Raw genomic sequence first — 15,096 nt, 5'->3', positions numbered from 1 at the left:
AATAAAAGCGACTAAAACTACGTCAAAGTTGTTCACAGATAAGATTATGATCACCCGTATACATTGTCATAGTAGCATAAGTATAAAATAAATTCTAGTCTAACGACAAATTAAAAATGAGTTATAAAATTGGCATTTAAAAAAGGAATTTTCTTGTTAGTACTGGGCAAAAACTAGTATAACACAATGTCATTTTTCTCCAAAAACATACAGGGGTAACCTTTTTTGTAGAAAGAATGTTTCAGCACATTAATTGTCTTCATTTAATAACGAAGTTAAATTAAATAAAAATTATAAATAAAATATTAATTGATTCGGTCAAGTAATTTATATTGTTTCTTTTATTATCATAATAACTGAACTTTATAAGGGGCCGTTTTCATTGTCATTTTACAAACTGTATTCCACTCTCGTGTTTTACGAGCTCGATGTAGGCCTTTCAAATAAATTAAAGTGCTCGCGGTTAAGAGCCCCCTATTCTTTTATATTGAGCCATAACATCCATCGATGTGGACTAAATTTTTTTTTATTTTGGCACATTTTTAAATGAATATGACGAATGATTTTTTTTTAATTTACCTCTAAATCATAACGGTTAGTATAGTTCCTAATTCGAAAATATAATATCACAGCGTCGTAATTAACGTTCTGCTGTTTTTGATTTTTGTTGATATTTTAGGTTATCACTTTATAAATGTTTCTTTTACACATTGACAATTAATTCTTGTAATTTTCATAATTTTTCAATAATCACCTTGTGTAGATGTATCTGTACCTTAAATGGATTTAAATCGTAATTGTAGGCGATCATAAAGTTTTAAAAATAATTTTGGACTAAAATTGAAGTAAAATATATAAGAAGTGGTACTCCAATTTGAATTACCACATATGAGGTTGAAATAAAAATATATCATAAATCTTTTGAATTGAGTTTTAAAAAAATCCGCAGAATATTTTTGAAGCTATAGAAAATGATGATATTGATATGTTGTCGGTTAATCAATTTAAAGCTTACATTGTTTCTCCTACGTCGACAGGCATCTCGTATACATAATCAAAAACTTTCTCGATGTTAACTAAAGGAATTACATACTAATTGGTACGCATACAAATAATTTTAATTTAAATAACATACAAAAACTAAATACACGTACTGTAACAAATTAAATGCAAATAAATCTAATTTGATACATATTACATGAACAACATCGATACTACGGAACATAGAGGGATCGGACGGGGATAGCCGTTGCCGAAGAAATAAGAAGTTTTATTGAACGCGAAAGGTTAGTCGGTGTAGCTGTTGTCGACCGGCGCGAAGAAGCGTTGCGCTGTCGGCAGCGTCCCTGATGGTATCGCTGTGGGTCTAGCGAGTGAGTGTAATGTTGAGAGAAGGGCATTTGCGCACGGCCATGGCGGTTTGATGCAGGGCGTTGTAGCCGGCGGCGGTGGCGTTCTGGATGGCACCGAGCGGCGCGTGCACGTGGGCCTGCATGCTGTGGTGCGACCCTATCGGGAAGTGCCTTACCATGCCGCTGCTGATCTGCTGCAGCAAGCCAGACCCACCCTGGGCGCTTGCGCTCCCGCTCGCGCACGACGGACGTCGCGAACGAATCGACTGCATCGATGAAGTCAGCAAGAACGGCACGCTCGACGATGTATTGGGCATCGAACCCCCCTATTCATTGCACGCACAATGTTTTAGAATAGCCACAAAGGATGAAACACATTTTGACAACAAATATATCAATCAAATATTATTAAAAAAAACATGAAAAAGAGGACATAAAAATGTATCATATCTTGAAAAACTGTCCACTTTTTGACATCTGCATCGGTGAAGTTGTAAAAATCTGCACAAATTGTAAAAATGATTAATTAATGCTTGATGTGATTTTTGAATCGCTTACTTTGATTAGCAATTGGGTAGATTTTAAATAAAATGTTTTCTTGCTAATGTTTTACTTCCAAGCATGAATACTCGCACATTCTATCTTGGTTGAATAATGTATTTTTTCAATTGGACAAATTAAAAAAACCATTTTCATTCCAACAACGCATATATATTTAGTTCAATAAAGAATTTTTAATTTAATATTTTCCGAATATTATATTGATAAGAAAATATACTGCATAGTACTCTAATTGTTTACATGCTATTATAGCTTTACAGAATACAAGCGGTACCTATTATGAAAATGTGGCGTAAGCAGAGAAATGATGTCATCGACCGCCATACCTGTTTTGTAGCAAGGCGTTTCAAATGGAGCTTCTAGGGCATGCTTAATACTGTCTCTGTCCTTCTGTTTAAGCACGATTGATGGAATGTAAGATGTTTGTTTACTTAGACTACATTATCACTAAGATGTTGCCGATTTATGGCAATAGAGCTAATCATTTTAAAATTTAGGTTTATTTATATTTTTTTATTGAATCAACGCGGAACAAAACTATATTTTATAGCCAGAACGACTCAGTCGTACTTGAGGAAGGCCAACGAGGTGGTTTTAGTAAGTGGAAATCTCAAATTTTGAAGATTTCCCTCATTACCAAAGAAAAAGACCTACAACTCTGTTATCTGTTGCTACAAGGATTAGTCTTTGAAAATAATTTAGTGAAACTTTAAATCTTTTATTCATATTCTAAATCAAACGACTTTAAAACACAATATTGACACAACCCAGAGTAACTTATTTAATATTGAAGGATGTTTATGTTTACTAAGCAAACTTCACGGAACAAACTTAATATTATAAAATCATAGAAGTTTGTTCTAAATAAGTGTAAGTATATTAAAAATAAAATATGCAGAAATCAGCTGCGTTATTTCTCAAAAGTGTTTAAATAAGGAAATCTGGCAACGTCTTAGTGTACTGAAAATGTGTAATATAAGGAAATGGTCAAAGAAATGAAAGAACTAGAAACCACTCTGTTTGACACATGTTATGTGAGAAGGGGAGTCATACTCACGATCATGCTCCGTGCAAGCTGCGTAGAAGAACAAATAGCAACAGTGAATGATACAGCGTTATACATTACGGCTTGAAGCCATTTCATTACTGATGATGAAGGCACATTTTTTTATCTTTACTTACAATGTTGACGGATGACTCTTGCCCTGTGTAAATGCAAATGATCGTAAGAGTAAAGATCGGTACTGTTTGTTTGTTATTTAAGTCTTGAATCATTCATATATATACTTTTTTGTGTTAATAACCAAAAATTTTGGAACTAAAACCCATAATAGCCAATCGGGTAAAATAACCAAATTTAGAAGACCACAGCTAAACGACGGCACGAAGGCAAATTTGCATTAGTCAATGGTGAGTTGCTTTTGACAATTTATAAAAATAATTCGGTCATATTTACTCCTTGAATTCGGAGGAATACATAGGATATGGCGAGGCACTCATGCATCAGTTTAATCACTGGCAGTTACTGGGCATGCATCACTTCTTTATTTCTCAAGGTGATTTGAATCTATGACGCAGGTGTGTGACAGCACTGATGTAATGTGATGAGGGGACAAATGATCAGACAGACAAAGTTCGAAACGTGTGATAAAAACGCCAACCGGGTTCGTGCAAATGTATGAGTGAAATGAATATGATCGATGTGACATTATCTCTCCCTGTCTGTTTGGGAAGAAGACGCAACCGCAAAAGAGGACAGACCACATAAAATACTAAGCCGTTCAAATCGACATTCAAAAGAGGGTTGAGCGACAGTGCTCAATCGGGTAGACGCACGAGTGGCTTCACTTACAACAGCATGGGAAGTCGCCGGCACTGACAGGCTCGAGCCTGAACCACCGCGTCCTCTGAACTGGTAGCCCTGCCAAAACAATACCGTCACTTCACCGTTATCAACGAAAATGCTGCGTACCTTTTCAGCGTCTGCGCGTTACGTAACGTGTCCAATGGTGTTGTGTCAGGTTGTAGTTAATTGTGAATATTATGTCTGAAATGTTACACTTTTTTTATTACTTACGGTTGGCGGCGATAGATTAACGGCAGAAGCACGACGTTCCTGGGGGCCAATGCTGGAGTGGCGGCGTGTTGGCAAGCCCGAATTGTTGCCGCCTGGAGTCCCACCCGGAGACGACGCACAAGACGGTGCGATGCGAATCTTAGGTGTCATTAGAGTGTTATCCGATAAACGGCGATTAGGCGAAGCGTTGCCGACGCGCAAGAAATTGTTATCATTATTGGCCGAGCTGCTGGAGCCGAAGAACCATTGACCGAAGCCTTTACCTGTGAGGGTGAAGTATTTGTTCATAATATTTAAAAAAATAAATTGTAAAGAAGTGTACTTACCAAGGGCAAATTTGTTCTTGAAGGCACCGATGCCGCTAACGGGGCTGGGGCCACTGACGGAGTTTTTACGCGCCATGTCCTCGGCACTGGAGGTCTTGCGCTGCTCAACACGAAGGTTGGGGATGTTGAACGGCGGAGCGTTCATGTTGTCATTGCTTCTCTGGTGGCGCAGGGCTCGGTGACGGTCGGGGCTTCCCGTGCCATGTCCTTCCAGTCTCATTTTATGACGTTGATTCTTATCAATGTTGTCCAGCATGTCATATAATATCTACACGAACAATTTTCATTTACATTATTAAATAAAAGGATTGTTAAACAACTGAAGAAAGCTTCTATATTGTTGGGCAAAAAAATAGTTTCACATCTTATTGGGGTCAGTAGTATGAGAGCGTATTCATTCGGAATCAGATTGAAAATAACCCTGAAACTTTATTTTATAGTATCGTAAAACTTCACGGTTTTGTTGCTTTGGAAAAAATTCTAAATTCTGACGCAATACGTTTGTCTCTATTTCTGATAAAAAGGCGTTATTTTAGTAATTATACTCTAAAGTATTTTACATCAAAGATCGGTTATTTAAGATAGATTTTAAACATACGTACAAGATAACCTTCATATTTTTAAGGTAAGGCTCTTTGGCGTACTTTTTTATATTATGTTTTTATTTCTCTCCAATAAACCAATAGAATAATAGTTATTGAAACATTCTTAATAACAAGTAGTTTTATTAACTTAAAATAGATATTACTACCTCCATTAGGTTGCCGAACTGATCGATGTTCAATCCAGGATTGACGGTCTGCGGTGCCAAGGATGGTATCATTTGAGTTGCCATGGCACTGGGGGTCAATCCAAACTTCCTTTCCATAAGGATCGCCTTATAAAGTTCTGGAATTAAAATTAACCTTGGCAGATCGCATTGTTAAGATTGATACATAAAACGCGTCAGATATAATTTAAAACAATACAAGTTTTCTTCGCTGCGCTGTAATATAAAATTGCATCTGCTATAATCGCCAAGCTTATTCTTCCTAAATGACAATAACTTTATTTACTTAAAGACAAAAGGCATAGACACTTGAAATAAAACCTGTATTTTAAACGTTTACAACATCTTACAAAGTCGCTACATATTTGAAATACGCTTCGAAAGAAAATACGTCTTAAAGAAAAAAATATGTATAATAAATATGCATAGTGTTTGTCCAATACAATATACTCACTGACAACCCGATTGACAATGTCCGGGTCGCTCAGCCGCATAGTGAGCAAGGTTGGGATCACGTTGTCCGTGATATCGTCGCGTTCAAGTCTAACCAGAACCTTCTCGAAGAACCCAAGGATCAAACTAATGATCTTAACATCGCTCTTGTTCTTTTCAATCAATATCTTCACTTTGCCCATGACTTCGGAATGCAAATGCTCATCCTCCACGTAATCGTGGACATTTTGCAGGGCAATCAGAGTCGCCGTCTATAAAGAAAGTATTCTTCAACAATAACAAGGAAGAGTAACTCTAATCCAGTCTAACCTCACCATTGGGTCGGGATTCTTTAGACGATTTATAACTAAGGTAAATAACTAACTAAGGTAAATCTTATAGAATATTAAATAAAATCACAACCAAAGAGAGATTATGATGCTAATACAGATTTTATTATCTTAAAACCTAAATCTAATATATAAAATTCTCGTGTCACAGTTTTCGTCACCGTACTCCTCCGAAACGGCTTGACCGATTCTCATGAAATTTTGTGAGCATATTCAGTAGGTCTGAGAATCGGCCAACATCTATTTTTCATACCCCCCCCCCCCATTTTTTAACTGCGCGCGGACGGAGTCGCGGGCGACAGCTAGTTACTTATAAGTGTAATAGATAGCAAGCTTTTAAATTGTTTGTGTAATTTAGATATGAACCTATGCAGACAATATGGGAAATCGCAAGATTTCTGTTACCTGGATCTGGTGAGCATTATGATCCATTGAGCTGTACAGCAGTGGCATCAGCTCATTGCGAATCACATCTTCTTCACACTTCTTTAATATTATATGCAAGCTCTCTAACAAAGTTACAGAAGCCTGGATAGTTTTCGGCGAATTCATCAGGCTCCTGTGGAGATAACTATTTCTTTTCTATATCAAATCTTTTAGAAAGTGAAATTTTCATGATGTACACCTTATACTAGCTAACAGTTCTCAGTTTTAATGATATTTGAAAAAAGGTGGTGATTAATATAACAATAAAGTGCTTAAAAGTAATCAAACATGACAAAGATTTTTTTTTTAGTTGAGAAGCAATAGACATTAAAAATTATGAGGTTTTTGTTTTATCAATAACAATGTTGTTACCACATTTGGAACGAAGTTCCTTATCGCGCGTTGTGAAAGGGGGCTAGACGGAAAAAATTCTTACGAAAAGTTGTCACGACACTTTTTGCTATAGTTAGTATGTTAACGACGAATGAGCGCTACTTCACCATGGCAACGACGTGACAATATGTAACGAAAATTCATAGAAATAAAATGTACTTCTTGTGAAAACTTAAGTTTTATAATCATAGAATAAACATTGGTTCCTTCACTAATTAATTGAAAGGAACTTCGTTCCATCCGGGTGTCCCTTGACACATCTCAATTTTTTTTTTAAATTTAATATTTGTAAGTTAAAGTAATACTTACCAGTAAATCCTGTGTATGCAGAAAAAAATATCCTGATTTAGTTAATGGTGATTATGGTGAAATGGTGATTTATACACCAACACTGAAAAATGTATTATTTGTATACTTATAAAGGATTTTAATGCGCCACAAAAAAGATGAATCAGTTAATGTTTAGTACGTTTTAAAACTTAACCAACCAAGGTATTGGGTAATTCTTGATTGATTGTATTATTATCCCTACGTTAACGTAAAATTTGCCCTTCGTATATAAAAAGGAAAATTTTGCAAGAGAGCGCAATAAACATTCAAACGTGTATAATTCAATTTCTATGTATCGTACGGTTTTAAATTTCAATCGATTCCAAAATGGAATTACTTTTCGTTATCGGTTCATTTAATTTCATATCTAGTAGTATTGATGATTGGAAAATACATAGAAGAAATATAACGGGCTAAAATCGGTACTAAGATGTGGATCTCTTTCTAACCAAATCAATCAATCTATATATATATATAAAAATGAATTGCTGTTCGTTAGTCTCACTGAAACTCGATAACGGCTGAACGGATTTATCTTATCTTAGTCTTGAAATGTTCGTGGAGGTCTAGGGAAGGTTTAAAAGACGAGAAAAAATTCATACCGCTATTAAGTTTTTTTTTTACTGCGCGCGGACAGAGTCGTGGGCGACAGCTAGTCCTTAATATCAATTCTGTATCTTGGTTATATGATATATATGAAGACTGGAAATAGTATGTATTTAATTTATTACTAACTTGAGAGTGGGAAGAACGTAGTTATTGAACTCCTCAGGACTGGCTTCATTAGTGAGCCAGATAATGGGCTGCAGCACAGGAGCCAACACTTCAGCGGTCCTTACTTCCATTTGCAGCACCGGCCATACATGTTGCCAACGCAGTTTCTATAGAAACATATTAGTCAGTGGAAGAAAATGAATTGAAAGCAATGAAGAAAATTATCAAATTGGGATTTTCTGAATTTACAAAATAGGTAAACGGCAAATATTTTATGAATTTGGAAATTTACTATAAAACCTGATAAAGTCTATCTAAAAGGAGATAGAGTACCTTTGGAATGTAGGGCAATGCTTCCAGGAGCACGGAGTTATAGAAGTTGGTCTTCTGGTTCGGATCTTTCATGGTGATCACGTCCAAGAACTGCATCGCTTGGATTGCCGGTTCGGTCTGACACCTTAGTGACAAAACAATTGTATTAGGCTCTATTTTGTTATACGATAGTATATTTTATTTACTACAAACTATCCAAGAGAACAGTTTTAATTTTTTTAATGTTGTTTTTTTCATTAAAACTGTATCGTTATTAAATATTAAGATAATGTAATATTACTGCGCTTGAATCATTTTAATTTTACAAAAACATGAATAATCATAATTGGTACACTGCAGAACATTTTTATTTTACTCTCTTTATTAAACCTTTGACATATTAAAAGATACATCCTTATCTATATCTAGAGTTATATTTACTTGAAGTATTTAATCAGTGGCAGGAGTTGGGTGGTCGGACGAGGGTGGGGGTCCCTCGAGAGTAGACGCTGGGTTGCCTCTTGAAGGCCGCACGGCACACGTGATAGTACCGCATGCACTTGTTGCTCCAACTGTACACACCATAATCATAGCAGTAAGGATAGTAAAAATCATCGTCCGCTCATATGATGTAACTTCTAAAGATTCTTAAGATATAAAAAACGCAACCCAATTGAAGAGCAATTGTAAAATCTAATTTTACTCAATTATACGCACATTCGTAAAAGTGTGATGCAAATAATCTATGCAACTGTAAGATACCTAAATATTTTATTTTTCAGCGATATACATGTTTCTGGCTAAAGTACTAAAGTTATGAATAATGTTGAAACTTCTTTACTAATTGCAATTCGCCGTTAACTACGAAAGTTAGTTGCTAAAGGTTAATGTTAAGAAAGTTTCTCGCCACATAGGGTATATAAATCACTAATAGTAGTTGACGTTGGACATTTATAATGGCAATTAACAAAGGAAGTATTTCCAGTAAAATAAAACACTATATATGTATTATGGACTCAATAGATTTTTTTTTGTATGATTAAGCAGTAAAGTTAAGTAATCCGATGCCTATGGACATCCACAATACTAGACGAACAGAATATGTGTCGCTTGCCTATAGGGGCAGAGTACGGTCTTGACTTGAAGGATCCTAACGGAATAAAGGACTCGTTATTGCTTTGTAATTACGCTGACGTCAGAGTACACATAACTTAGGTAACTCTTTGTCTAAATATCACTTACGTAATCCATCTGCTTCATGTAAAGTATCGGATTGTTGTTGGCTTGGATCAGAGATCTGCCGCTGTTGAAGATGGCGCAGATGACAAGACCCAGCGAAAACATATCCGACAATATGTTGCATTGTGCGTTAGTCTGCATTTCGGGAGCTATTAAAAAAAAATGTCATAGATATAATTATGAATATTTTGTATAACGTGAAGTACTTTCTAAATACCGACTAGTTTCGGGCCCGCGGGGGGAAAGTCCTCAAAGTGAGTGGGACTGGAATGTTAGCTGGCGTTCATAGCCCGTGTAAAATTCTATAAGAGGGGCCCTAAACAAGTCGATACTTAAATTGCAGCATGAGTGCTATGAAAATGAATCAATTTACCCATGAAGTCCAGGTTAGGCTGGCAGATCTTAGCCACCTTGACGGACCACGGCGGCACGGGAATCATATCAGTCGGATCCGGGCCCAAAATGTCCTCTGTGTAAATTAAATTTTGTTTTGATAAAAAATTCTAACTTATATGATAATAGTATATTATGTCTTCTATATATATAAAAGAAAGTCGTGTTAGTTACACTATTTATAACTCAAGATCTCGATCGGTCTAACTGATTTAGCTGAAAATTGGTGGGCAGGTAGCTTAGAACCAGGAAACGGACATAGGATAATTTTTACCTCGTTATCTATTTTTTATTCCGCGCGGACGGAGTCGCGGGTAAAAGCTAGTTGATTATAAATTAAATCAAAGAATTGTTTTTAACAAATAGTATCAAACTTAGTAATAAACGCGAACGCTAAATTAAATGTACATTTAATTAATTGTTGTCCGTTGATTAATTCTACGTAAGGTAGATTTAATCGCATATACGAGTATCTCACAAGTACGAGTATCATATTATTTTGTTTTGATACAATTTTCAATGTAATCAAAATTTGATCCCCGTTCCTGTGAGGCCTCGGGCGTTACCTATACCTACTTTAATTAACTAACCCAACAAGGTTCTATGTATATTTTTTAGAATTTTTGATGCTTTCCTACTTTTTCTAACTTGTGAAGCTATTTGGCACTACAACTAAGAAATTTTGAAAACCATGGTAATTCCAACTCAAGGTTTTTTTTATAGTAATATAGTCATATTTTATTTTGTTACTTCCGTTTGTTTATTATATTATTAGGTTTTATGTCTTAACTAAAAAGACTATCCAAAAATATTAGCTATCCTTTAAAAATCTATTAAAAGTGCTTCGCTGCGTCTTTGAAGTAAAATATCGTTGTACTAATTTACGTAAATACTAACAATTAATGGTTAACGATAAGGACTACCGATCACGAGGTAGTGGGTTCCTCTCCAGTCTTTGCCGTGTACGATATTCTGGTACAAAATTTGAGCTTAATTGAAATTGTTACAATTCATATAAATAAATATATCTATATATATATATATATATATATATATATATATATATATATATATATATATATATATATATATATATATATATATATATATATATCTATCTATATATATATAAAAGAAAGTTGTGTTAGTTACACCATTTATAACTCAGAACGGCTGAATCGATTTGACTGAAAATTGGTGGGCAGGTAGCTTAGAACCAGGAATAGGACATAGGATAATTTTTACCCCCTTTTTTTTTTTATTCTGCGCGGACAGAGTCGCGGGAAAAAGCTAGTTTCAAATAAAACTTTTAAAGTTTTAAACAAAAGTTAAGTTATTAAATACATTGTGGATACATTGACAAATTATTGGTTATGATATTAGTTTGCAATCTTACCCACAAATTCGAGTCCGAATAGCTTCCAAGTGCCACGTTTGGTGACAATGATCACTTGGGGGCAGATGTTGCGATGGATCTGACGCGTCGTGTAGTGCAAGAAATTCAGGGCTTCAATGATCTAGACGTACACAGAATTGTAGACATATAAATTACTTGCATTCAGATTGTGGAAATTAAAATAAAATTGTAAACATTAAGTTTTATCCTAAGTTGTGACTTTTTCACAATTATTTTACTAAAGGGTTTTTTATTAATTTAACAGTTGCTTCGATTTCCATCGATTTGGGCATTTAGTATAAAGTTGACCGATATATCGGAACCGATGATTACGTACAATAAACTCTTTTGAGTGACAGCCGCTGATGCAATTGGGCCGCATCGGAACAACCATTGAAAATTGTCAACTAACAAAAAATGGCATTTAAGCGTATCCATTTGCTTTAAAATAGATAAAAATTACAAATTTAAATCTTCAGTATTCATCTACGTTCACTACAAACCCAATAGGTAGAGTAGGAATGCCTTATCATATAATGGACATCGTTGAAAGTTTTATTACATTTATTTGTTGCATTTTTTAAACATCGAGTAAATTTAATAATGTTTTGAAAAATGTTGTTAATTATTGGATCCTTTGTATATCCAAACATTCCTCAGAGTCAAAGTAAAGGTTATAGAGCTTTTGAAGGTACTCGCAGACGGCAATATTTTCAAATATTGTCAAAAGAAAACTTATCGTGAAAAGTAGATTTAGTTTATTTATTTGTTAAAATATTAACAAAAAGCACTTACCTGAAGCAGGCCATAGCGCAACTCTAAGTCTATGAAGTAGTACTCCTTAGCGAAGGGAGGGCGCACCGGAGAGTCCGTCGGCGTTGTTGGAATCGATGAACCCGACGGAGAAAGCGTTAAAGGATAGGGCATAACCGGCGGTGGAGCGTTCGGCAGTGAGGGCTCCGACTCCTAAACAATAACTGAGATTGTAGCTTTCTAATGTAGTGACTCTTGTATTAATACATATTGTAGTCTCTGCATTTATAAAGAAAAGGAATCATTTGTATGTTTGGTGATAGTAAAGATTTCAACTCTTGACTGAATGGATAATCTAAACCTTCGTAATCGTTACGCACAATATTACCAGATAATACAATTCTTTTACATGTGTCATGGCTTTGATTTCACAGTCTCCAAAGTTCGCAATAACACAATTTATTAATATTTAATTTAAATGTTAAAACAGTCAAGTTTATATAGAAATAACTTTCGTATAGTCTTTGTGCGCGAGCTTTAAATCTGGACATCTAAGTTACGATAATCCGATTTTCTCTTAAGCTTTAAGCAATATAATCTTTTTACTTAGTACACAAACAAAGCCACAACGTTAACATTCTTTATTTTACCTTACCAAATAGATTTTGGTAAAAATATGTGATTATTTTTGATATATTTTTTTATGTTCACATTTTTTTTAACCAAGTTACTGTCACGAGATTATAAACTCACTTATAAAGACAAAATGCCTCTCCTCAACAAAAGGTGATAAGGCCTTAATCCGCCACGCTGTCAGATTATTTGATTAACATGCCATAACAGAATAGTTTATTTACATGACATGCCAGAATATAGAACGGTATCGCTGAACTTATGTGGTAGATAGAAATCTGCAGGAGCTTCAAGTGTTAGGATTTAAAACTAAGCAGAGGTGGCATGGGACTCTTATTGTCTCTTATGGGCTCTTATCGTCGGAGACCAAGGTTCATTTTAGGACGAGTTTTAGCTATTTTAGTGAGTACTTACATGCCATGCTAGAATGTTATGGAGGCTGGCTAACACTGACTCGGAAGCGAATGCGATAGTATAATTGCCTTCCTCGAGCGAATGGATGATCTGGAGCATCTTAGGGTTACGCATCTTCTCGAGCTGGCTGACGCAGTAGCGGATCCTCTCGATCATGGTCTCCTTGCGCTTCAGCTTGTACAGCTTCTCAGCTATGCGCTTGTCAAACACGAACACCGAGCACTCCTGTTAACAAAAAAAAATATTGCAGATATACGAGAGCGATTGCTTCATTATTTTAACAACTTCAAATGGCTTGTTCATTTTAAGCATATCTGAAATAAAATAAAAACAGATATTATTCTGATATTGTTTAAATACTAAGTAAACTTTCTTCCTGCCAAACTCAGAGTGATGTAACTAAGGGGAGGATACCACACTAAGAGCTGCTTAAGTAAACATTGAACAATTCTGTGTGAAGCAGTAACTCGTTTTATGACAACTCATATATGTAGTTGACGTAGAGTTTCCAAAACCAATTAATGAATGAGGGAAAACAAACATGAACCTTTATAGAAATAAATAAACTCCTTAATGGTAATATCCTTAAAATACCATTTTTTTAATTAAAAAATTCATTACACATAAAAAAATAGTCAAAAAATAGTCAGCCCAAAAATAAATTGAATTTCTTACTCAATCTTATGAAAGACGCGAATTAAAGAATGAAATAAATATGAAGTGAAAGAGAATATACAAGAAAAAAACTAATTAATTAATTGTCTTTCATAATCAGTCTACCCCCTCTGTGTTACAGGCGAGAGTGGTGTCGTGTTTAAGGGCGGCGTAAACTAATTAAATTCTATTTTATATGAAATTTACTTTGCACGTGTGCAAAGTTACGATAAACTATTCTATCCGTAAGTCTAACAATTCTGATTTATGTTAGGAACTAAACTCTGAACTTATCTCATTATAAAATCTCCGTCATTATTGTGAAACTGCAAATCAACCCGATCCGTAGCAAACAACTTTAAACCTAATTGGAATATATTTAGAATCTAAACTTTGTTTTCAATCCATCTAAAGTTTCCAGATACTAAAGAGATTATGTGATAAATTCAAATACTTAAGTCTTATACGGAGTTGAAAAGGGTAAAATATTGTTTGACTTATATCAATTTTGGGGCAATGTTTGATTCCTTCCTCCTATTCCTTCCTCCTCCTATCTATGGGAACTTTTCAGGTTTCACGTATAATGGTGTTTTAAAGATTTTAGTAACTTTTAGATCTATGCTAATATTATACGTATCTTTTCATTTTTAAGTTCACCAAACTAATTTCAACTGCTGATTCGTATCTCAGAAATGGTGGCTCTTAGAAAAAAAGTACACCACCTTTTTTATAGATAATTTTAGTATCTACAACAAGGTATAAAGTATTTTTTATCTTTACTATTTCGCTGAGAAACGCAAAAGACCCATTTTTGGGATCATTGACTTAGATTTTTGTTATGCTTGATATATCGGGACTTTTCAGGCCTTACATAATTGTTTTTCGAATATTCCTATAAATTTTCAGCTGTATGCGAGTTGTTATAACTTCAATATTAAATTTTACCAGGTTATCACTAATTTATAATTATTATGATACGTCATTATTTTGAAGTATTCGTAATGTTATGCATGTTATAAAGAAAAAGCATTTTTTTCCTCATTTGGGATTACGGTGGGCTGTTTGTGGCTGTGATAAAAAAATCCATATTTCATTGACGCGGACATTTTCTCTTGGGTAATTAGGAAATAAATTAGTTCTGACATTCAATTTCGTTTTTCTTACACGTCAAAGAGCGGCCGAGATTTTTTATACGTGACTATAAATATAGAAGTTCATTAATAATTCAATAAAAATATTTGGAAATATTAGGTGTATATTATTTTAACTGACTTTAAATTATCAAAATATCTTCGGGAGCTACAGATCCGGGACTGAGTTGGACACGCGTGGGTTCGGAGAAAGTGGAGACTTGCCGTCGGAGGCCAAGGCCTACTTCGAGTCACTGCGTCACCCTAGTTAGTTAGTAGGTAGTTAGTTAGTTAAAACTATCAAAAATTAAACTGTCTAAAAAAGATTATAGAGAGTTATAAAGATTAGTGATTAAAGTTAGTAAATATTAAAGTTAGTTTGAAAAACTTATTAGCAAACGTAAATTCAATATTATTCGAAATCAAAACTTACTTAGAAATT

The 15,096-nt window shown here is 34.6% G+C and overlaps 1 protein-coding gene across 1 annotated transcript in view; it reads right to left on the bottom strand.

Annotated features, from left to right (window-relative positions):
* Nucleotides 1–1,243: 1,243 nt before the first annotated feature.
* LOC106717101 (SCY1-like protein 2) overlaps nt 1,244–15,096 on the bottom strand; it is a 35,986-nt gene continuing 22,133 nt past the window's right edge. The window contains exons 3-18 of the mRNA XM_045686074.1: nt 12,871–13,095; nt 11,866–12,036; nt 11,071–11,191; nt 9,655–9,750; nt 9,285–9,430; nt 8,484–8,614; nt 8,064–8,187; nt 7,752–7,897; nt 6,996–7,004; nt 6,273–6,438; nt 5,540–5,789; nt 5,065–5,204; nt 4,317–4,584; nt 3,991–4,247; nt 3,766–3,834; nt 1,244–1,678 (exon numbers count right to left, since the gene is read on the bottom strand). Coding sequence (XP_045542030.1) covers nt 1,367–1,678; nt 3,766–3,834; nt 3,991–4,247; nt 4,317–4,584; nt 5,065–5,204; nt 5,540–5,789; nt 6,273–6,438; nt 6,996–7,004; nt 7,752–7,897; nt 8,064–8,187; nt 8,484–8,614; nt 9,285–9,430; nt 9,655–9,750; nt 11,071–11,191; nt 11,866–12,036; nt 12,871–13,095 — 2,631 coding nt within the window. The 3' untranslated portion in view covers nt 1,244–1,366. The remainder of the gene's footprint in view (nt 1,679–3,765; nt 3,835–3,990; nt 4,248–4,316; nt 4,585–5,064; nt 5,205–5,539; nt 5,790–6,272; nt 6,439–6,995; nt 7,005–7,751; nt 7,898–8,063; nt 8,188–8,483; nt 8,615–9,284; nt 9,431–9,654; nt 9,751–11,070; nt 11,192–11,865; nt 12,037–12,870; nt 13,096–15,096) is intronic.

The sequence above is a fragment of the Papilio machaon genome, chromosome Z (genome assembly GCF_912999745.1).
Source record: "Papilio machaon chromosome Z, ilPapMach1.1, whole genome shotgun sequence".
NCBI classification, from domain to species: Eukaryota; Metazoa; Arthropoda; class Insecta; order Lepidoptera; family Papilionidae; genus Papilio; species Papilio machaon.
This window is presented reverse-complemented; position numbering and strand designations above follow the sequence as displayed.